The sequence below is a fragment of the Filicampus tigris genome, chromosome 12 (genome assembly GCF_054856515.1).
Source record: "Filicampus tigris isolate MCC_2025a chromosome 12, RoL_Ftig_1.0, whole genome shotgun sequence".
Taxonomy (NCBI): domain Eukaryota; kingdom Metazoa; phylum Chordata; class Actinopteri; order Syngnathiformes; family Syngnathidae; genus Filicampus; species Filicampus tigris.
Window position 1 is genome coordinate 16,963,021 of NC_141228.1, and position 22,144 is coordinate 16,985,164.

Consider the following 22,144-nt stretch of genomic DNA (forward strand, 5'->3'; position numbering starts at 1 on the left):
GACGTTAAACAAGTGGAGGGGCCTTGTGACCCCCAACGGACAGGAAGTGCTGCTCTCAACTTCCGTGTTTACCGTTTACGTTTTGTGCGCGCGAAGAGCACTCGGGCGACGTCCAGCGTTTTGTCTGCCGGTATGGCGGCCAAGCGAGGCGCGCTCATCGTGCTGGAGGGGGTTGACAAAGCCGGCAAGACCACCCAGTGCAAGAAGCTGGTCCAAGCGCTGCAACAGAGCGGACACCCGGTGGAGATGATGAGGTTTCCCGGTGAGGCCTGACAAAAGCATGGCTAGTTTAGCTTGCGTAGCCTCGAAATATGGACGTGCGTCGATCAACAGCTCTCAACTCAACTGTTAATTACATTTCCTGTGCACACATTAGTATTGTCCCTCATAATGCCAATATCAAATTATGAACTAGATCTTTTCAAACTATATTTATAGACTGATATTAAAAGATAAATAATGCCTCAACTTTTCAGAAGAAAAGGGCAAGTATTTTTTATGCTTTACACCAATCGTTTTGGGATGGAAACATCTGCTGTCAAACATTGTGATCTTTTGCATGTATGGTCATTCTTAAGCTGTTGTGAGATTCTCTGATCCCTTTACAGTCTAAAAGAAACGTGCAGAAATGTGGTAGTAACACAGACAGTTTTCTTGACTGGCCTCTCAAACAATGATTTCCCATCAAGAAAAGACATTTATGGAATTCACTTTCAAGACTCCCGACATGTTTACATGTTTGTGTATATTGGGGCGCTCAAGGAAGAGTCATCCAATTTCAGGGTGAAACGATGTTTTAAGTATTTAAGTGATAAATGTTTGTGCTCGGTTGTTGGCAGACAGAAGCACGACGATCGGAAAGTTGATCAGCGCTTACCTGGAGAAGAAGAGCGAGCTGGAGGATCACACGGTGCACCTTCTCTTCTCCGCCAACCGTTGGGAAATGGTGTAAGTACGACCGGATCTATATGGAAATCATTTTCATGATCATGCTGTTTGGTTCTTTTGCCAAGTTGTTCACTTGGTGATCACGTTTTCTGTTTTTTTCCACCCATAGTCTCCTTTGACGTGACCTAGTTTTTGTCTTTTCCCCCTCTTAATTCTGCAAGCTGATTTTGGAGAAAGAAAATCACTTTTAAAAAGTTGCCAAAAATAAGGTTGTAATATTATGGGGAAGACATTTTAAAATGCGGAGAAAATTTTACCACAAGAAAAGTGTTGTAATGTTATAACAATGTAATGATAAATTAAGTCATTAATTTATCAACTTAATTTGACAAGAAGTCACGTTATGACGTTATTGTAACGTTATTGTAACGTTAAACGTTTAAAAAATAATAATTTTATGAGGAAAAAAAGGTCAACATACCATGAGAACGTAATTTTACCAGTATAGCTAGAAATTATTTAAAAAAAAAATCATTTTACTTAAATAGTTGTAATTTGATGAGGGGGAAAATGAGGTAATTTTTCTCAAATTGTAGTAAACTTTGAGAAAAATGTCATTTTACTTAGTTGTAACTTCACATGAATAGTCATAATCGTATGAGGAAAAAAATTCATTTTAAAAAGTCATCATCCCACAAAAAAATGTCTTGATTTTACACTTGGAAATTGTACAGCATTGACACTTTTTTTGTGTTACAGCTTTATTCTTGCAACTCTGTGACTTGATATTCAATTTGCATTGACTTTTTGTCTTTTGACTTTTCAGACCTTATTCTAATGCCGCAACTTTGATTTTTTAAAATTTTTTTTAGGACCGTTTGTCTCCAAATTTTGCACCTTTTTCCTCACAAGTGGATGACTCAAGCTTTATACTCGCAATAATAACATGACTTTTAATTTCCTCCCAGGCCTGAGATGAAGAGAAAGCTGGAGCGAGGCACCACACTGGTGGTGGACCGATACGCCTTCTCTGGGGTCGCCTTCACCAGCGCCAAACCGGTGAGGTGCTCTCTCCTCAGCCAGTGTATCAACCCAAAAACGTCAGAATTTTACTAAACCAGTTAACCAATATTACACAAAACAATGTTATCATTTTACAAGAATAAAGTTGATATTTTGAGGGAAAAAAAAGTTGTGATTTTACCAGAATAGTCTTAACATTACGAGCAAAGAATGTACAATTTTACGAGAATTACTTAAAATATTGTACAAGCAAATAAGTTGTTTGAACTAAGTCATATCTTTGAGAAAAATTTCATTTTTTGAGGGTACCGTCTTATGTTTTTACTTCCAAATGTTGACCATTTTAGGCGGATCAGAACTTGTCCAAATTTCACTCTAATGTGTGACTTTGACAAAAATGTCATTTTAGTTGATGTGACTTTAATTGTGAAAAATGTTTTCGCTCGAAAAAATGTAAATTTGTTTGAAAATTTGGGGAATTTTACTCACTCGTAACTTTGAGAAAAACATTCTCAAACAAGCCAAACTGAGAATTTTAGTCGTAACAGAAAAATTGAATAGTTGTGACTGAGAAAAAAATTGTTTTCACTTGAATAGTTATAAAACAAAAAAAATAAATTAAAATTTTGGATTCTACTCACTCTTTGAGAAACTGTGAGAAAAATGTAATTTTAATCAACCAGACCAAACTGAGAATTTTAGCTGTAACAAAAAAAAGTCAAAATTTTACTCGCATAGTCGTGACTTGTGAAATGTTCGAATTTTACTTTAATAGATGTATTTTTATGCAAAAAATAAAAACATATTTTCACTCAAATCGTTTTTTTTAAATTTTAATTTAACTCTATTAATTGTAATTTTACGCGAATATGCCTGAATTTTAAAGGGTTTCAGTTTGGACTGGTGCACCAGGTCGGACGTGGGCCTGCCCAAGCCGGATGTGGTCCTGTTCCTGCAGCTGAGCCCGGCCGAGGCGGCTTTGCGAGGTCGCTACGGCGAGGAGCGCTACGAGGACGCCGCCTTCCAAAGCGCCGTGCTGGACCGCTTCCGTCAGCTCATGGACGACCCAGACGTCAACTGGAAGGTGAGGACACCAAAGACCATACCACGCTCAATCCTCTTCCTCTCTCATGTTGTGTCCCCGTCCCGCAAAGGTGGTGGATGCATCGGGGAGCGTGGGCGACGTTCACGACGATATCACCCAGAAAAGCCTGCATGCCATCCGCGTGGCGCAGACGCAACCTCTAGGAGAGCTCTGGAAGTGAACTCTCACCGCTACGTTTTTAGAAATAAAGGCTAATTATGCTCAAGCCTCACACAAAACATTAGTAGAAGTCGAAGGATACAGTATTATATAATAAAGTTGTAATTTTCTCATATTTTACGAAATGGTAAATATTTGAGAAAAATGTAGATTTTACAAGAAAAAGTGTATAAATAGTGGTGCTTTGTGATTAGTTACATTTGGTCCGTTACCAGGCTTGTATCACAAATCATCAATGAAATGAACAGAAATGCAATAAATCTGTTACAGCCCCCTAAAAAAAAAGCACAAATTGGATTTTTTTTGGGGTGGAAAATGAGTTAAGCAGAAAAATCAACGCATTTTTAAGCATCTCAGGGGGCGGCCATTTTTCCTTGTACTCCCACTTGCTGGCAACTGATGATGACATCACAGTGGCCAAGGGCTCAGATTGCGAACATCACACAAGTGACGGTCAAATGAAAGCAATACCTCAAAGCTTGTTTCAGACTTCACGCTGCTTCAAAATGGTGGGTGAAAACATTTGGATTTTTCTGCTTAATTCATATTCCACTAACGCAATATTAATCAGGATACAATGTTTAGACTAGTCGGTGGCGTACAGAACATATGGTAAAGAATTTTTTTGACTTGCCTTCCCCTTTAACTCGGTGTCCTTTCGTCACAATGCAATTTTTTTCCACCGTTTGACGCATAATCAGCATGGAGATGGAAAAAGTGTCACCCTGCCTGACCACCTCGGAGTGCACTTTCACCGGGAACATGCGCCAACATTTACGACTATTCTAGTAGCACAATTACTCCTTTTTCCCTCCAAGACTTCCTTCTGCGTGAAGTTATTATTTCCTTAAGATGACAGCGCGGTGCTTCTGACTCACTCAAAAGTGACTCCAGACGTGTGAAATATTATCAGTTTATTACTCACTTCCCTCTCGTATGCGTGTGTTTGTGTGTGTGTGTACATACACCACTCCCAAAAAGTAAGTCAGTTTGGGTCAAACGTCAGGATGAACCTAAAACGCACTCTCACCTTGACAGGAGGTGGGGGAAAATATCTAAAGATGCTCACTTCTATGCCTTTCAGTGACTCTTCCAGTCTCTGTTGTAATGTGCAGTGTAACCAGTAGACAACCTGAAAGAGTCACAGAAAGGCATAGAACTGGGCACGCTCGGGAATTTATTGGCCCAGTTATTCGCATTCAAAAGTTCAGAGGTCATTCGGTATGGACGTGTAGCCTAGCTTAGCTTTTGAGAGTAGTGTATGTTGGTGAGTAAATAAATAAATCTGGTGGCCAAGGATACTTTTTCAATGCGTGGTCACGTAGCGCTAGCTGAAGCGGGTTAAGGGATGGACTGCGGGTTGGGGGGGGGGGGGGGGGATTGAAGTTAGGGGAGGGCAAGGCACCGTTCTGCTCTCCTTCCTCAACGTTAGTTAGTGATGTAGTTAAGACTCCCACGGAAAAACGTTTGCAGGCGAGGACGCGCACACCAGTCCCATCCTGCCTTTCGGGGCCAGGGCGTTCCCGAGCTGGATCGCGGCTTTTCCCCCTCGGAGCGCGGGAAAACACGAGAGAATCTTTTTTTTTGTTTGTTTGTTTGTTTCGGCGTCAAACCGTGTTGGAACCGTTGGCGTGTTCCTCACAAGGAGAGGATCTCAAACTCTTCGTCCTCAGAGTCAAAGAAGCGCTCGAGACGATCCGAGTCGGAGAAGTCTAGAAACAGAAAAGAGTGCCTTAAAATGAAGTCGTAAACGTCAGGATGTTGCAAGTTTTTCGAATTTTAAGAAAAAGTTGTATTTTAAGAAGTTGTAATTTGAACGTCAAAAGTCTTTTTTTTTAACAATACAAGTCATTACAATAAAAGAAACAAATAATAAAATATTTCAAATAAAAGACTCATAAACAGCCCAATTTTACTGACTTCTTGCAATATTTCAATAACAACACATGTTTTTTTCCCTAACTTTATTTTCACTAAAAAAATATGGCTTTAGCTTCCTTACGGTCTAACTTCTTTTCTTGTACAACCTTTTTTATACAAACGCCCAACATTTTTCTTAATTGAATTTAATAACTAATAACTTTTAAAAACTATTGTTAAATTATTTACACATATTAATCAATAAAATGAATTCCTTTATTATTACAATGCAGTACAGGTTTTACTTTCTTTTTTTTTTTGGGTTGACCTTATCTACAAAAAAAAAAAACGTAAATTTCACAAATCAAAAGTTGCTGCGACAGAGTTTTTACCAGGAGTAAGGTTGAGTGCGTCCACGCTGACCATGTGTGACGGCTGACAGTCCACCAGCTCAAACATTGGTAAGCCTCCTCTGTTGCACGACAACTAGAGAAAAAATTGAAAACGGCATAATGGAAAGGGAGTATGGAGAAGTCAAACTTTTCATTTCCTTCAGGTCCAAACCCTTTTGTGTGTCGTTTCAACATTCAAGTACTCACCCTCCTTATGCGCATGCACCAGTCATCAAAGTCGTCTTCTGTTCTGCAGAAGAAACCCTGGAGGACACATGGATATGGGTTCTGTTACCAATGCGATCCGGGCACAAAATGGCTGCCAGCGGTCGGGAAGATTCATTACGGCGGCAATGGACGGGTCCAGTTCGCAGATGTGCATGCGGCAGGGCGGGTGCTGGCAGTGGTACGTGTCGTCGGGCACCTGGCCGTCGTCGCAGGGTTCCACGGCGGGCTGCGTGGTGTGAGGGTCCAAGTAGATCAGCTCCTCGCCTGCAAGGCGGGAAAGCACGAGAGATGAACAAAATGGCTGACGGCGGACAACGGGTCAAGTGGGGGGAGACGGACCGACGTAACCGATGAAGTAGTGAGCGCTGTTTGGTTTCCCGCCAATGACGCCCAGCGACTGAGGCAGCATGAAGCATTGCTGTGTAAAACAACAACACATTTTTTTAATACTGTCAGGCCTGGATAAAAATATTGGGACACCAACAGGAAGTTGAAAAAAAAAAATGCAGATTAAAGTATTGGCACACCTACAAAGAGATTTGTCCTTCTAATGTCCCAATACTTTTGCACATCCAATCAACTTGCTGTAGGCGCTTCAGTAGCTTTTGTGCAAAATAATCAACTTCCTGTTGATTTCCCAATCCCTTTGCCCTCATGTTCAAAACTTCAACTTCATGTGAGTGTCCACATTTCCTGAAAGTTGAACTTCTTGTGGGTTTCCCAATACTTTTTCCTCCAAACTTTACAACAGGAAGTTGTGTGTCCCAATACCTTTGCTCAAATGTTTTCAACTGCAATTCCCAGCGGGTGTCCCAATACTTTTGCCCACATCTTTTTCACATCCTGTGTGTTTTCCAAAACCTTTGCACTCACCTTCAAACTCCCTGTAGTAGTCCCAATACCTTTGTCCAATCTCTAGTTTTCGCAACCTGTCAACTTCCTGCGGTTGTCACACTACGTTTTATCCCAATTTTTATTTGTATAGCTTTTGAATTTCCTGTAAGTGTCACATAACTTTTGCCCGCACCTTTTCAAGTCCTACGCAGTGCCTCACAGACTATTTACGTGTGGACATGTGAGCGTCACCTTGAGTGTTTGTATGTAGGCGTCGTTGATATCGCTGAGTCCCAGCCTGAGCGGTATGAGGAGGACGAGCGGCCTCCAAAGTTCCACATCTTCCCCCGGGAGAGCGCAGGCGCCCTCCACGCAGCCGTTCAGTTCGCTCGTCGCCGCCGCCGCCGCCGAATCGCCACATGCTCCGAGTCCCGCAGCGTCCAGCCAAGGCATGCAGAGACGCTCTGCGATGTTGACACCGCGACCGCTCGTCATCACTCTCGGCCGTCTTCATGCGACCGATCGGCGGCAACTCACTGATCTCCTCGATGACCACCGTGTTGTCCATGGCCACGTGCACCACCAACCTGCTCCACGTGTCAAACGCCGCCAGCTTCCTGGGCAAAGAAAAACAATGGACTGGCGTCATGCTAACTGGCGGCATGCTAACCGCCAACACACCGCGCTGCCGCTTGGATGACGGTTAATGTTGAAAAAATACTCACTTGAGGACCTGTGCGACTGTGTTTGGTCCGTACCACTGTCCTATGGGCTTGCCCTCGCCAACTCCCATTTGGGCTGCGGGATTCATTCCACAAAGCCAAAGAATAAGCCAAGTGCCTGACGCAGGGGGGGGGGGGGGGGGGATGTCGGTCGGTGCGAGGCGGCCGCCACTCACCAATCTGATGTATGGAATAGTAACTGTCCTTCTTGTCGATGAAGGCGTTGAGGATGCTGACGTACTCTTCTCTCTGCTTGTGCCCTGACGACCATCGCCAGTCTGCCACGGAGGAAACCATTACAAGCACTGGGACGTGTCTAACGGCTGGTTACCCACCACACGCTACCTCTGCCCAAGTGTCGGCACGTCAGCGCCTCGCCCAGGATCATCTGCCCGCACCGCAGCATGCAGCCCCAGCCCGTGTCCGACGTGGGCCCCGTGCCGCCTGAAAGCGTGCGTATGCGCTCGCGCTTTTTCTTTGGCTTTAAAAAAACATTTCAAAAGTTGTTTTGCGCCGGCGCCCATGGCACTCACCTATGGGGGGGAAGTTTTTTCTGTACGTGAACCAAAGTCGCGAGGTGACGTCTGATAGGATGTCATCTTTCTCTGTCGGGTAACACACATTGAGTCACACAGTCACACTTTGTGATTTAATTCAGTGGTCATTATGCTGCTCCTTCTTTTGCGATCGTGGTCCAAATAATCGCCAGTCACGAGTTTCGGCAAGAACATGGACGCCTGCTGAAATAAATAGGTGGTGGGTTCGTGCAGCAAACTAGCAGTGGTGCCTAAAGTGTGTGGCAATACTTTAAAAAAAAAAAATTTTTAAACGGTTAACACATTCATCTGCAAAATGAGCAAGTGTATGCTCAAGTATAACAAAAGCATAAGACTATTTTTCACATAGTGTTTAATTTTATTGTCATAAAAAGAAGGATGGATTTTTTCTATTTGCCATGTTTATTGCTATTGTGCTTCGTGACCTGCAGTGTAGAGCCATAAAGAGTCCTTACCTGTGAGCGCGTTGTATTCTCTCCCTAAAATCCAGACAGGGTCCGAGGTCTCGGGGAAATCCTCAAACTCACCAAAGCGAAGCGTGTCGTATGTCAATGTCGCTGTCGAGAGAGAAAAACATATGAAGCCACGTCACAATAAAATAAAAGAGTTCCCAAGTGTCTTAATCAAATAAAAGGGCCCACAGTTTTCACCCCAGAGAAAAAGCCAAGTTGAAATCAGGAAGTTTTCAGGTGGCTGTCCTGTCTCATTCCTCGCCATGGATTATATTGATCATATTTTAATTTGTAGGATTCATGAATTTGTAATAGTACAGATCTTTTTCGTAGTCAACAGACTACTTCCTGGTTCACTGAGGGTAACGTAAGACAAGGTGATTGTACAATTTTTGCTTCCGGGAAAGGGGCAATGGGTTCCATTGACAAAAAATACATTCATCAAACAAAAGTGTTTAATTGTGGAGTGTCATCATATTTGTTTGCTGGTTCGCCCGTATGCTATGCTACGTTAGCAGTCTGCTTCCTGATTGACTTTGGATGGCGTACGACAGCAGGACTATACCATTTTTTTATATACAGATTAATTTGTTCCTTGTGTTTGTTAAAAAAATACATGGGGAGAGGACCTTAAAAAATAATTGCACATTAAATCGTAGTCGCAATATTGAGGGAAGAAAAAAAACCATTAGATTATTTTCTAAATCATTCAGCTCTAAAATGAACCTACAGGCGTCACTTCCTGTTGGCATGAAAAGCAGGATTGAAGGCGACTGACATTCAATTATCTTCAACAATAAATAGGGTGAGCTGAACATTTTCACAGTCTTTAGTCACATTTAGTGTCAAACTAAATAGCATGCCACCATCTAGTGGTCAACAGTGGCATTACATCAAAAATAAACAGGAGGAAGAACAGCTGGGACAGATATGAACTGCACAAAAAAAATGCAAAAAACAGCATGATGGTTTACTGTACTTTTTGGTTCACTTACGATGACGTAAAACTACAGGATTGAACCATCTAATATTCTAGGACGGCGAAACTGTTCCATTGTGGCTAAATTACCTGTCACAACAGTGACTAAATCACAAGCACCAAATATAATTGATGTGGGGAAACTATTGCGGGGGGCGATCTGAAATAAATGCCACAAACAAAAAGTGATGTATAATACATGTAATATACATTTATAAGAGTTTGTATATTAGCTAGGCAGCTACTGTCTGGTGTACTTAGGATGACGTCAGACAAGACAGTACCATTTCCATTCTGGGACATCCCCCTTCCCCCAGACACTTATGGAACGATCCGATTTTGAGTTTTTCTCCCACTTATTTCACATCTAACACCTTATTATTCACAATAAGTTGGCATTTATCAAGTACCAGCCAAAAGGGACGCTATTTAGCACGTAGTCTTAAACAATGTGAGAGTTGTCAATCATCTTTTGATAATGATGACTGAGCAAACACTCAAATATTAGCATTACCAAACCAAGCACGACCGACTTATCAAATCGTGTTACAAAGTACAGAAGGCTTCGACACACAATGTAAGATTTTTAAAGAATAAGAAAAAAAAAATCACAAAATCAAAACAAAACAGCAAGCTAGCGTAATTTAGCAGTTAGCTTTGGTCATCACTCTAGCAGGGCTAACGCCAGCGAAGCTCCAAAGGAATGTCGCTTCTGCGTTAGTGTTGGCAACCCGAGCCGACTGTCGCCCGGAGTGAACTTTTCTTGTTTACATGTTGTTGTGTTGTTTTGATACGATATAACGTTATGGAGTTATTTTTCCTCAAAAATCTCGCCTTACCTGCGTCCATCCCGAAGATCTGTTCCTGTGCTGGACTTGTTTGTTGTTCTCGAGCCAGTCTGGACCCAGATCTACCAATAGCGAGAGAGGACTAGTGCGGAAGTTGGGAGAAAGGCGGGATGATCGCGAGTATAGCCAGTAGCATTTGATATACGGCAAGTGCTGACCAATCAAAAACTGGTGACGTGTGATGGGGCGCGCGAATGCCTTTGAACACTAGATGGCGCTGTCACTCCACCAACACGTACGCAAAATATATACGGACACCATAACGTGACTTCTAATAGTTGCAAAAATTCTTACTGTCCACCGTGTTTTGTTTTTTTTTTGGGGGGGGGGGGGTGGCGTGGGGGTGGTTGGTTATTATTGTATCATATATGACTTTATAAATTATGTAATTGTATGTAATTTTGTAGTCGGTGCCGTGAACTTTTTTTTTTTTTGATACGTCCCTATATTGGTCCAGCAAACCTACATGTATAAATCATGATACCTTAGTGTAAGGCGTTTTTATTTCATTGTGTTTTATTTATCCAAGTCCTTTATAAAACAGAATTAACTAGCCCCACTCTGCTAAATAAGACCATACAACAACGTGTCAAGAATGAAAGAAACATTTATTAATTACTTATATAAACATTTCTGGTCCAACATTCAGAATGTCTGAAATAAAACATAGCCACAATAAAGTGAAAAGTGCTCATCCATGTATCAAATCTATAACTATAGCACAGAAAAGGATTACCACATCCTTTTGTCATTATTCTTATCAAACAATTTAAATGCTTAAAAATGAGCATAATAGGCAGTTTTGTGGAAAGCTAAAAAATAAAAATTAAAAAATGCGCACATAGTAACAAAATATGCGCTTTAATAATTAATAAACAATTAATAAGGTGCAGCTAGTGTGTGACTCTGTGCAAATAATTATAAACACAACCAAAGGCTGTATTGACAGTCAGCCATGTTGCATTATTTATAGTGGTTGTGTTTATTTCAAGGTGGTGGTCATCTTAATAACTGGCATAGGTATTAATAACATGACACGTACAATGTGCACGTGTGGACTTTTTTTTACCCTATGGATAATTGTATGTGTGTGTGTGTGTTTTGAGAGTTGGAGGGGCATCATGAACCAGGGACCGTCACTTGTCCCTAAGCAGGTACAGCACCACAGCCTTGACATAGTGTCCAAAGGTGCACAGAGACAATACCAACCAGTGGGAACGCAAACCAACCTCTGTGCTCACCACACATTTAGTCAGGTCTGCCTAAACAAGAAGAGCAAGAAGTACAAGTAAAACAATATTTCATATTAAATACAATACCACACTTGAAACCCTACTTTTCAACATTTATTTTCACCTGAAACCCTACTTTCAAACCAAACCCTGGCTTGAAACCCTCCTTTCAAAACTAATTCAGGCCACGGAATTACGTGTACTTGAAGCCCAACTTTGAAGCCCTAACCTAAATTTAAACCCCTAATTTCAAACGCTAAAGCAGGTTTCAAACCCTACTTTGAACGACACTAAACAGTTAAAGTTAACATTGGTGTGTGTGCGTAAGTGAGAGCGCGCTTACCCAACCTCCTCTGCGTTTTAACCACGTGGACAGACTTTTACGGACAAACTCCCCCATGCAGTCCACAATGGTATGAACCATGGCAGGGTGGCCGTGGCGAACGCAGTCCACGGCAAGAGAGCCAGCCACCGCATACAAAGACACAACCTTACCCCACGTCACACCTGGACACACACATATACACACATCTTGATTAATTTCTTTTACCACCCTAGAAGCATTCTCCTGGGGCAGCCAAGAATCCCCCCAAAAATTCCCGTCATCCTCAGTGAACCAGGAGGTGGTCTGCTAACGTAGCACAGCCAACAGGCGGGCAAACAAATAAATATGGTGCTCAGTGATTTATTCCCTTTTTTTCAGGAATCGTATTTTCTCTGTCAGTTTTAGTCACAAAGAGCTCTCCAATTTCCAGAAATTTAAAAAAATGATGTAGCCCCATCGTCTTATGGCATCCTCAGTGAACCAGGAAGTAGCCTGCTAAGTGAGCTCAGCACTAGTAAATGAAAAACAAAACAATAAACAAATATGGTGCTCTGTGATTTAGTCACTTTTGTTTCAGGAATCTAGTCACAATGGAACCCGTTCTTCCTGTCCCAGAATCAAAAATGGTATGGTCCTAATGTCTTGTCATCCAAAGTCGACCAGGAAGTAGCCCGCTACCGGTAATCAAGCATAGCATTCAGGTGTGTAGACAAATTAACAACAAATACAATAAGGTCATTTGAGTCAGAACGGAACCGTTCCCACTGTCCCCCAATCAAAAGATGGCCCAGTTTGTCTCCTTACATCATCCTCAGTGAACCAGGATGTAGCCTACTAGCTTAAACACAAACACACACACACACACACACACACACACACCCACACACACACACACACGACTGGACAATCAAAAATATATCATTCCACAATTTTCCCCCATTTCTGTTTGAGAAATCAGGTTTTCTCTTTCGAGTTTAGTAATGCTAGAACTGTTCTCTTCTGTCCTATGTGGTACATTCCTGTCATCATAGATCATTCTCAGTGAATTAGGAAGTAGCCTGCTAAATAGCACACATGTGGAAGACAAAGAAATACAGCCCTAATTTTCAGTTTTTGCTATTTGAGTCACAACAGAAGTGTTACCACTGTTCTACAGTAGAATGAAAGATGGTGCCGTCCCATTAACCTCCAGGAACCAGGAAGTAGCCTCCCTCAACACAAAGATAATTTTCTTTTATTTTTGTTCACAGATGATCCTTGGCAAGGTCCTGTGTTCTTCCGGCGGCAAAGTTGGCAGCAGAGAAGGTTTTTTAGGGCAGAAAAAATGCCCCTGTCTGCATATTTTCCGGCTGGATGAGATGTGTTAGTGTTACAATGTCCCATTGAGAAGGGTGAAAAAAACCAAATCAGAGCAGTGTGTATCTCATTTTACAGGAACCTCTGTCGACCATATTTGTACCGTTTAGACGTCCCGACTTTGGCTTCCCGTCCGTCTCCACTTCCCATAAACACACTTGACTCTGTGTTTGTCTTCCATGAGTATAAAGTGCAGCATGACATTGCTTTGCTGGCATTTTACAGCTGCACTGCTGTGCAACGTTTTAAGACAGAAACATTTTCTTTAAGAGAAAAAGTCCAAAGTTTTCCCTTTGTGGATGATCATGTGCAATAAATTCTCCATAGCCAGATTAAGATAGATCAGTGATTCATTTTACATCAAGCACCACCTCCAAAAATTCTTAGCTCTCCAAGTACAATCATTTTGACAAACATTCAAATACAGTAGCTAGTTGGCCTAGGGGAAAGCTGTTCATTTATTGTCGAAAACAGCTTTTGTTTTACATATCGGTGAGGAAAATCGGTGCTAATTCCACAAATAAATAACTACGCAATTTTTTAAAAAATTGCAAAGGCTGAGAAGGACGAGACTACTGTGACTTTCTTGGACTTCTCTTATTGGCTCGTTAGTGTTCCCGTAGGAAATGTCTGTTGACCAAATATCTAACTAAGCATTTTCTGAACCCTTGTTTGATTCACCTTAGTGGCTTCATGATTTTACTAACCTGATGACTGATAACAAGTTCCCCTTCATGTCAACTCCACTTCCCTAAGCTAAAACCATATTTTAGTCGTGAGAAAACATGAAGGCTTGCAGCCCAGTTTCAAACCTGGAACCTCAGAGCCGCGAGGCAGACGTGCGACCCACTAACCCGAGACTCCTAAACTGCGGACTCACCCGTAGAGAAGATGTCGGCCGCGACGGCCAGGAAGGCATCTGTCACCGCGCTCTCTGCGGCCACCGTGATGTTGAGCTGCCTGGCCACATTGCGATAAACGCTGGGACGCAGATACTCCAGCTCGTCACCTTAAACACAAACAGGTCACCACGCAACATTCACTTCAACCCATGTAACAAACAGGGTTATAATGGTTTAGGATTTTTCATTATAGGTATAGTTTTTATTTCTTTTTGACTTCAGTTTTTTAAATTCAGTAAGTTATAATTAGTTCTTAGAGCAAGTTTGTTAGGTTTTAGTCATTCAAAAATGTTTCATTTTTGTTTAGTTTGTGATTTTAATATTAGTTTTATAAATATATGGTATATTTGCAGGCATGGCAGTACATCGGGGCTGGGGGGCGAGGGCGGGGTATAGCCACGTCAGAAATCTGTGTAGCCCCAGTTTAAACCCTCCAGCATTTTATTTGACATTCTCAACTATATCATAACTGGTGGATGAAAAGGCTCAGATGTGGCGCTCACCCAACCACAAGAGCACTGCCGACACGTCGCCGTGTGTCCCCCACGAGGAGGCGAGCTGCTCGGGCTTGGACCAGCCGATGCCAGCGCGGCCCAGCCTGGATTGGATGTAGTCCCGGCACAGCGCCTTGGCCTGGGACACCAGCTCCTTGTCAGTAGGCGAGCGGTCGAACACCTCGGCGGCGAACACGGACGAGCGGCGTAACATCTCCATGTCCTCTTTCTACTCCCCCAGCAAACTCCAGGAGCGCGCCGCTCAGCGAGCCGCCTCCGCGAGCTCCTGGAGGATAGCAACGACGACTTACTCGGTGATTGTGTGTTGAGAAATGTCCGGCAAATTGGTCATTCTACCTATCGTCACGTCACTGAAGAAAAAACAAAGTTAAAGTTTCCTTCTAAGGACACATTTTTATATCTAGACCATAGGCCCGCCCCTGAAACAAGAGCATGCGCACAAGACACGACCCAAGAAGCATTTTTAATTTTTATTTCAAACCAATACAGTATATTCTGAATTAAACATTTTCTAATCTCTTAGTTTTTTATATATATATATATATATATATATATATATATATATATATATAATTTTTTTTTTCAGTGAGATTTTTTTAAAATACTGTTAAAAAGCATTTTCAAATAAAAATGAACCATTTTTTTCATCAGTATATATGTAAAAGGATACGTGCAGGCACAGTGTGTAGTCTGAAATGATATTTTTATTTGACAGCGTTTTAAAAACAATCAATGGGAAGACTAAACAGGCTCCCCGCACACATGTACGCATGCACGCACACTACACAATAAATAGACGACTAGACCGTAGCGCCTTCTGACATGATCAGACGCATAAGACGGCCCTTGTTATGAGACGAAACAATACGGCTTGAATTGTTTAAGAGCATCCATCTTAGTAGGGACCAGCCTTGGTTAATGACAAATACTGATTCAACGCCAGCACGAACAGCAGCACCGACACACTCAAGTCTTTCGTGTGCACTTTCAGGAACCTTCTTCGTCATCGATATCTTCACACCTCACTTCCTTCAACATTAGACCTGCTACACCCTTTTTGCTAAGTTGGTCCTGTAAAACTTGAAGAGCCTCCACGCAGTAATCAATGTTAAGGTGGTTAATGTAAGGAGGCATGCAGACGTGGACTCCTCTGCGTCAGCTTCCATTCATCTCGGTAGGAAGGCCTCCATCTCCATCTCCTTTGGTGGGGACCAGCAGACTCACGCGGCCTGTAGCGCTGGCTGCGCTTTTGATCACCTCCATCCACCTGAGAGTGCAACACGGCTGTTAGCGGTTAGGGGCTTTAAAAAAAAATAAAATAAAATTTAAAAAAAAGTAGAGGTATGACAAAGCATTGGAAACAAGATACTGACCTCTCAAAGGTGTACTCGCTCTCGGCCCGGAAGAAGTACACGTGCGACTTGAACTGCAGCTTGAAGACGTAATCCTTGTGGATGGCGTCCTCCTCCTCAGGCGTGCTCACCGTGTAGCCCAGCAGCGGCAGGCTCGCCAGCGGGAAGTCGTCCTGAGCACAACCACACAAATTTTAAGAAATAAAAAAGAAATCTGAATCAAAAAATATGCTAAATGCTAAATATTGGGCGCAAACATTAGATGAAAACTACACACATGCTGGGAAAACATTGATTATTCCAAAACATTGATGATTCCAAAATAAGAAAAAAGGAATACAAAGACAATACAAAAATATTGTGAAATAAGTTAACAAAATACACAAATATGAGAATGAAAAATAAAAACATTGAGTAGAAAATACAATAAAGTAGAATACAAAAACTATTGTAGTAAAATATTAGAAAAATACAAAACAAATACTGTATTAGACATAAAATGCAACAGACTAAAAAAGGTTACAATGAAAATACAAAAACTCTAGGAAACTAAAATTTTACACCAAAATATCTGAAAATACAAACTATTAGATAAAAAAAATGAAAAACTACAAAAATCGGGAAATGACATTTCATGAAAAATACATAAATATGAGTATTGAATTTAAAAACTGTGGCGGAAAATACAACAAGTACGTCAATAATACAGACGCAAGGCTTGGACTTGTGATGATTGTGACATGTGTTTTCCATTTCCATCATGTCCTATGAGAACCATTTTTATCACATCGGAACAAAATCGAGAAAATTTGGCCAATGTTCAACCGTTTGTGTTTCAGTGTGTGTGTGTTTCCACACCTGGTGCGTCTTGTAGAAGAACAAGCAGAAGTTGGTGAAAACCACCCAGAGTTTCTGCCAGCCGTTGCTGTTCTTGAACTTCCTCAGAAGGTACCCCGACAACTGGTTCTGCACACCACATCACAGCATTTATCTAATATATTCAACCACAATGAGATTATGCACAATTTGAACTTTAACACTGCAATAAAAACAAGAAAATAAAAAAAACTGTACTTAAGTAATGATTCCATTTGTGTATTGCCTATGTACAATAAATAATAATAATGACCCCCCCACATTTTTTTTCTTATATGAAGCTGTTAATTTTTGCCAATTTTCCTCTCTGTTGTAAAGTCAAATACTGACGTTACATGGTATGAAAAACAGTAAAATGTTGTGCCTGTAATTTACATCTTTGTTGTTGTAAGCATCAGAGCTGCATCACCTATGTGACGGACCGGTCCATTTATCAGTCACTGACGGACACCCATTTGGCTGACGAGAATTTTTTTTTTTTTTTAAACAGATGGACTAAGCATAGACTTTATATAGTCCGCCATTCGTCACTTGGGGGACAGATTTGAGTGAGGGACCAGGCTGTGAACAGGCTTCCAAAGTGCTGTATCGCCGACGGACAGCCTTTTAAAATTAGAGGCGGACCGGCCTATAGTATGTACTATTATTTTTTTTTTTTACCCCCAGAAATAAAAACGAATGACAGACGACTGAAGGGTAACCCACGCTGCAGACAGATGACGAATAACGGACGCTCAATTTGTTGTAAAATGCCCAGTCTTTATATATACACACCTTTATTAATTGGTCGATTAATCAGTTATCGAAATATTATGCTGACAGAGGCATTGGCCTTAAAAAAAAAAAATCCTTTTCAGTCAGGACTTAATTTTTATTATACATTTTCGCAGCTCAAATATGCCATACCATATGAGGGAGCCCTTGCACCACACTAAGAATGACCAATTTATTCTCGTGCGGACACTGTTGGACACGCAAGGCTATCTAGAACTCATTCTACTCCCGTGGCGCTACCTGGTTCATGCGCAGGTAATCAGTGAGCGAGAGGTTCTGGTTGCGGTACCAGCAAACGTGTGTGATAGTGTTTGGTCTCTGGCCCTGACCCAGAAGGTAGCGAGGAGGCAGCTCAGGTGACGCGGCGGGAGAAACTGAACGCGACGGTCGGGGAACAAGGAAAAAAAAAAAAAAAAAAAAAGGAAAAAGAAGCGTTAGTGTGTTACCCCAAAGAGAATCCGTGTTAATGTGTTACACAGGAGTGCAAGAGGAAGAGGTGGCGTGTTACAATGGACAGGAAGAGGAAGTATGGATGACTCGGGAAAAGAAGAGGAAGTTCATGTTACAGTGCACAGGAAAGGTTTAAAGGTTTCATGGGAGAGTTGGCGAGTTACCCTGTGGAGGAGTGTTAGCGTGTAACACTGGAAAGGAAGAGGCCTGGTTATAGTCACACTGACGAGTAAGTGTTACGAAGAGAGTAGTTGTGTCTCGCTAGAGTTCGCGTGTTATAATAGAGAGTTAGCATGTTACACAAGAGCATTAGCGAAGTACACTTGAAAGCTTGCGTTTTCTACTAGAGTTAGCAAGAGGAAATCAACCCAGACATTTTTTTTTCAAGAAAACGGCTCCCCTGTCTTCTGAAGCTGAGCCGTGATTGGTCGTTACCTGAGCCCTGAGCAACTGTGATGTCATTTTCTGTCGACAGAAGTGGCAAAATGGCCGCCCCCCTGAGATGGCTAAAAACGGGTGGATTTTGCTGCTTAACTCATATCCCACAAATGCAATATTAATCAGAATGCCTTGTTTCAACTAGTTAGCCTGCATTTCCCCTTTAAACTTGAAAACATGTTACACTAAAGAGGAAGCGGAAGTATTCGCATGTTACAATGGAGAGAAAAAGGAAGAGTTAGTTACACTAGAGACAAAGTGGAAGTAACCACAGTAAAAGAAGAGGAGGGAGATGTCATCCATCAGAACATCAGCGAGTCTCCTTAGCGACACACGAAAACGACCCGCTGTGTTCCAACGCGTTTATGCCTCGTACGTGCGTCTGACATGAAGTGGTTGGGGTCAGGTGGCAGCAGTACCTCCACAGCCAGGCTGTGGTCTGACATGGACACGCTGGTGTTGCGGTGCCAGCACACGTGCATGGTGGTGTTGGCGCGGTGGTGGGTCTGCTTGTCCAGGGACGTGCGCGACGAGTTCATGTCGTCCTCGGACTCCTGCTCCAGAGAAACCTCATCCGAAGAGCCTGACCGGCGCCGGGGAGGAGGCCGGGGAGGAGACGAGGGGAGGGATGGAAGGAGGTGAGCGAGGTGGAGGGTGAGGCAGGACGGGAAGCTAACACGCTCAGCGGACACTTCATTAGGTACACCTGCGCAATGTAAGCAATCTCACAAAGCACTTAATTAAAACACTCATCTTGTCTTGTCTATTATATTTGAACCTAACCTGTTTTAAAACCGTAATCTGAAGCCCTAACCCCATTTTAAAACCTTAAACAAGGCTTCCTACCTTAAACTAAACCACTGAGCTCTGCTTGAAACCTAAACGCTAACGTGGAATCCTAACCCTGGTTTGAAAGCCCAAATTCAAACCTAACTCTGTCTTGAAACCCAAACAAGATTTGAAACCCTACCAGACTTCATTTGATACTCTGATTTCAAACCCTAATCACTTCTTAAAACGATAATGTCAAACACTAACATATATCTTGAAACCTTGAGCCAAATTTGAAACCCTAGTTTCTTTATGTCCGGTGTTCCTAATAAAGTGTCCCACCTCCAGGTCACATTGACTCGCTCCCTCTCTTACGATTGGAGTGATCGGCGAGGCCTCCATCCAGGAAGACGCTGGACTTCTCCTGAGACTTCCTGGCCAAGTCGATGGCCATGTTGAGGTCCTCGATCCACTTGCTCATCTCCACTTTGGAGCTGCGTGAACACAAACAAAACATGAAGGGCTTGCGCGCAGAGCAACAGGAAGTGATGTCACGGACAGACAGGAAGCGATGCCACTGACCTGGCCGCCACCACGATGGTCCTGTGTGCAGAGTAGATTGTGAAGCAGTGAGGCACCGCCCATTCCATCTCGCTCTCCTCCACCTGTAGATGCAGAGAACACAAAAGTCACACACCTGTTGATGCCCTACTTTGAAACCCTAAGCCAGGCTTGATACCCTACTTGGACACCATATGAAACCCTAACCTGTGTTTGAAACCATAAGTCAGGTTTGAAAACCTAATTTGAAACCCTAACCCTGACTTGAAACCCTAGCTGGAAAATATATGCCCTGACTTGAAATGCTTATGCAACAGTCTAATATACGCTTGCAACCCAAACTTGAAACAATAACGCTGCCATGACAACCTGACCCTGAACGTCTAACTGCAAACCTTAATACTGACTTCAGACCTTAACTCTGGCGTGAAGCGCTAACCCTGTCTTGAAACCTTACTTTGAAACCAACACCTTGATTTAAAACAGCAACCCTAACTTGACACCCTAATCCTGGCTTGAACCAAAACCCCAGCGCTTAAAACTTAAAACCATATCGCCTGGTCTGAAACCAAAATTCCAAACCCTAACCATGTCTACACACAAGACTTGAAACCCCAACCCTGGCTTGAACCCTTCACTCTGACTTAAAACCACAAACCTTATTCAAAATCATATCCCTGGTCTGAAACCATAATTCTAAACCCAAACCAAGTCTTGAAACACTAACTGTAAACCACAACATTGCCATTAAACATGAACAATAACATTGACATGAAACCCAAACCGGACTCAAAACCCAACTTGAAACCTTAAGCCTGTATTGATACCCCAACAATAATCCTGTTTTAAAACCCTAACCAGCTTTTGGGACATTACATAGTTTTTTGGGGGATTGCCAGGAGTATGTGTAGGATGAGTTCCCTGCTATTAAGCAAGGAAGTAAAAGGAAGCCGAGGAAGAAAAAGACGAGGAGGTTTAGCAGGTGAGCTGACTGACAGCACATCAGACTTACCGGAGCATCCAAAATTATGAGCTGCGGCCGGAGTTTAAAAGCAGAGACACGCAAACGTCAGCACGAACCCGCCCTTCACACCTTCTTTCTATCCCCCCCGTAATGGGAAAAACTCACAATCATGCCGTGGAGGGGCAGCTGTCCGTGCACTTTGAACTGATTGGTTGCCGTGACGCCTTTGCTGGTGTAGAGGAGCATGTCTGAGAACTGACAGATGACAAAAAAAATAAAAAATGTAAATAAAAATAAAATTCAGTCAGACCCTAGTAATAACATAACTAAACAGAATGTAAAGAATTAAACCGTTTGTACATGCTTAATTCGTTGCAGCTCCTTCTGGTATGAGTGACAAGGCCAGCAGGAGGCAGTATAAAACAGTCATACAGACAAACGAAGACGAATAGTTTCACAAGCACTCAAGTGACTCAGTGAGCAGCAATAATATTAGTTATTTGTTGCAGAGAATTAAGAAAATATGCCTGTATTGTTAAGATTGTCCTTCTACATGTGTTGACGGACCATTTGTGTCCAAATAGCCGTTGCTTAAAAGCGTCTTAACAGCACGACTATCAATGCTATTCGTTAGCTCGTCTTTGACATTTCCCTCGCACCACTGCATTGGTAATGTGAGATAAAAACGTGGTACTGGTGGTTAAAAAAATGAAAACAAATGTCTCTTTTCTACTAACGACAAGAACTGATGTTAGTTCAACACTTTACGCAGTACAAGTAGCAAAAAACAAAGTAAGAAAAATGGCCACCAATAAGCTTTGAGGGTTATTAACACTTGGTTCATGTAATTGTTGATATCTCCTCACCAGGAAGAACATTCTTTGCTGCAGTCCCTTCTTGGTCAGCTTGTACAGGCAGCCCTCCCGTATGAATTCCTTCAGAGAGAGTCACAGCACTTTATTTATGCCACCATAAGACACTGCTCCCACTTAACCCTGACTCGAAAACCCAAATGAAAAATCTCAGACCTGACTTTAAAGCCAAATGAAAAACCCAACCTCAGATTGCAACCCTAAACCAGGCTCGATAACAGCCTAGTATAATCCTAGCTTGAAACCCAAACCTAACCTGAAAGCCTAACGCTGATGAGCAACCCTGACTTGAAACCCCAAACCCTGACTTGTAATACCAAGTCGAAACAACACATATTTAATACCCTAACCCAGGATTAAAACTCTCATTTCAATCCACAAGTCAATACTACAACCCTAATTTGAAAAGCTATAAAGGTTTGAAACCCTAATACTTTGAAACACTAACCCTATTTTTTAAACCCAAATCCTGACTTGAAATGCAAATATTAAACCAAACCCTTACTTAAAACCCTAACCTGACTTGAAACCCTAACCTTGAATTGAAATGCAAATTTAAAACCCTAACCAAGGCTTGAAACCCTAACTTGATCACAACCAAGGCTCAAAGCCCTACAGTATCTTGAAACCTGAACCCTGACTTACAACACTTACTCTACCTTGAAACCCAAAGCTTGACTTGAGATACTAATTTGAAACATTGTGTTTG

The 22,144-nt window shown here is 42.1% G+C and overlaps 4 protein-coding genes across 10 annotated transcripts in view; 1 reads left to right on the forward strand and 3 right to left on the reverse strand.

Moving 5' to 3' along the window:
• The first annotated feature begins 30 nt into the window (after positions 1–30).
• Positions 31–3,290, forward strand: dtymk (deoxythymidylate kinase (thymidylate kinase)). 2 transcript variants are annotated; one of them, XM_086048446.1, is made up of 5 exons: positions 31–262; positions 840–948; positions 1,857–1,947; positions 2,824–2,995; positions 3,066–3,290. In XM_086048446.1, the coding sequence occupies exons 1-5, from the start codon at positions 133–135 to the stop codon at positions 3,209–3,211; spliced, it is 648 nt and encodes a 215-aa protein (XP_085904572.1). In that variant the 5' UTR covers positions 31–132; the 3' UTR covers positions 3,212–3,290. The 2 variants fall into 2 exon arrangements, with proteins under 2 accessions (XP_085904572.1, XP_085904573.1); XM_086048447.1 differs by having other exon boundaries at positions 33–262; positions 2,798–2,995.
• Positions 3,255–10,164, reverse strand: atg4b (autophagy related 4B, cysteine peptidase). 2 transcript variants are annotated; one of them, XM_086048441.1, is made up of 14 exons: positions 10,039–10,164; positions 8,224–8,325; positions 7,745–7,816; positions 7,557–7,655; positions 7,388–7,489; positions 7,215–7,287; positions 7,027–7,106; positions 6,742–6,953; positions 5,995–6,073; positions 5,774–5,919; positions 5,635–5,691; positions 5,428–5,521; positions 4,818–4,887; positions 3,255–4,723 (listed from the first exon to the last, which is right to left on the reverse strand). In XM_086048441.1, exons 1-14 carry the CDS (start codon positions 10,046–10,048, stop codon positions 4,417–4,419), a joined length of 1,503 nt encoding a protein of 500 aa, XP_085904567.1. In that variant the 5' UTR covers positions 10,049–10,164; the 3' UTR covers positions 3,255–4,416. The 2 variants fall into 2 exon arrangements, with proteins under 2 accessions (XP_085904567.1, XP_085904568.1); XM_086048442.1 differs by having other exon boundaries at positions 4,576–4,887.
• Positions 10,165–10,636: 472 nt separating this feature from the next.
• Positions 10,637–14,750, reverse strand: boka (BCL2 family apoptosis regulator BOK a). Of its 2 annotated transcripts, none has more exons than XM_086048504.1 (4): positions 14,366–14,750; positions 13,841–13,969; positions 11,623–11,786; positions 10,637–11,305 (listed from the first exon to the last, which is right to left on the reverse strand). In XM_086048504.1, the coding sequence occupies exons 1-4, from the start codon at positions 14,574–14,576 to the stop codon at positions 11,300–11,302; spliced, it is 510 nt and encodes a 169-aa protein (XP_085904630.1). In that variant the 5' UTR covers positions 14,577–14,750; the 3' UTR covers positions 10,637–11,299. The 2 variants fall into 2 exon arrangements, with proteins under 2 accessions (XP_085904630.1, XP_085904629.1); XM_086048503.1 differs by having other exon boundaries at positions 10,637–11,309.
• Positions 14,751–15,063: 313 nt separating this feature from the next.
• Positions 15,064–22,144, reverse strand: part of farp2 (FERM, RhoGEF and pleckstrin domain protein 2) — a 31,848-nt gene continuing 24,767 nt past the window's right edge. For 2 of the 4 annotated variants that reach the window (XM_086047164.1, XM_086047161.1), the window contains exons 20-28: positions 21,430–21,498; positions 20,729–20,818; positions 20,612–20,632; positions 19,621–19,703; positions 19,414–19,532; positions 18,687–18,850; positions 16,588–16,695; positions 15,751–15,902; positions 15,064–15,644 (exon numbers count right to left, since the gene is read on the reverse strand). In XM_086047164.1, the coding sequence (XP_085903290.1) occupies positions 15,533–15,644; positions 15,751–15,902; positions 16,588–16,695; positions 18,687–18,850; positions 19,414–19,532; positions 19,621–19,703; positions 20,612–20,632; positions 20,729–20,818; positions 21,430–21,498 (918 nt within the window). In that variant the 3' untranslated portion in view covers positions 15,064–15,532. Of the gene's footprint in view, positions 15,645–15,750; positions 15,903–16,587; positions 16,696–17,619; positions 17,754–18,686; positions 18,851–19,413; positions 19,533–19,620; positions 19,704–20,611; positions 20,633–20,728; positions 20,819–21,429; positions 21,499–22,144 lie in introns of all 4 variants that reach the window. The other 2 variants (XM_086047163.1, XM_086047162.1) reach the window with 2 other exon arrangements.

What these genes read in the sequence shown, in the direction of transcription:
- dtymk (XM_086048446.1), top strand. Translation starts at nt 133, where the DNA reads ATGGCGGCCAAGCGAGGCGCGCTCATCGTGCTGGAGGGGGTTGACAAA. An exon ending in GCCAACCGTTGGGAAATGGT is followed by an intron (nt 949 to 1,856) that starts GTAAGTACGACC and finishes ATTTCCTCCCAG; the next exon opens with GCCTGAGATGAAGAGAAAGC. An exon ending in CCTTCACCAGCGCCAAACCG is followed by an intron (nt 1,948 to 2,823) that starts GTGAGGTGCTCT and finishes CTGGTGCACCAG; the next exon opens with GTCGGACGTGGGCCTGCCCA.
- atg4b (XM_086048441.1), bottom strand. An exon ending in GGTGGTCATCGAGGAGATCA is followed by an intron (nt 6,954 to 7,026) that starts GTGAGTTGCCGC and finishes TCAACATCGCAG; the next exon opens with AGCGTCTCTGCATGCCTTGG. An exon ending in GGTGCATGCGCATAAGGAGG is followed by an intron (nt 5,522 to 5,634) that starts GTGAGTACTTGA and finishes TTTTTTCTCTAG; the next exon opens with TTGTCGTGCAACAGAGGAGG.
- boka (XM_086048503.1), bottom strand. Translation starts at nt 14,576, where the DNA reads ATGGAGATGTTACGCCGCTCGTCCGTGTTCGCCGCCGAGGTGTTCGAC. An exon ending in GGCCGACATCTTCTCTACGG is followed by an intron (nt 11,787 to 13,840) that starts GTGAGTCCGCAG and finishes GTGTGTGTCCAG; the next exon opens with GTGTGACGTGGGGTAAGGTT. An exon ending in TAAAACGCAGAGGAGGTTGG is followed by an intron (nt 11,310 to 11,622) that starts GTAAGCGCGCTC and finishes CTTCTTGTTTAG; the next exon opens with GCAGACCTGACTAAATGTGT.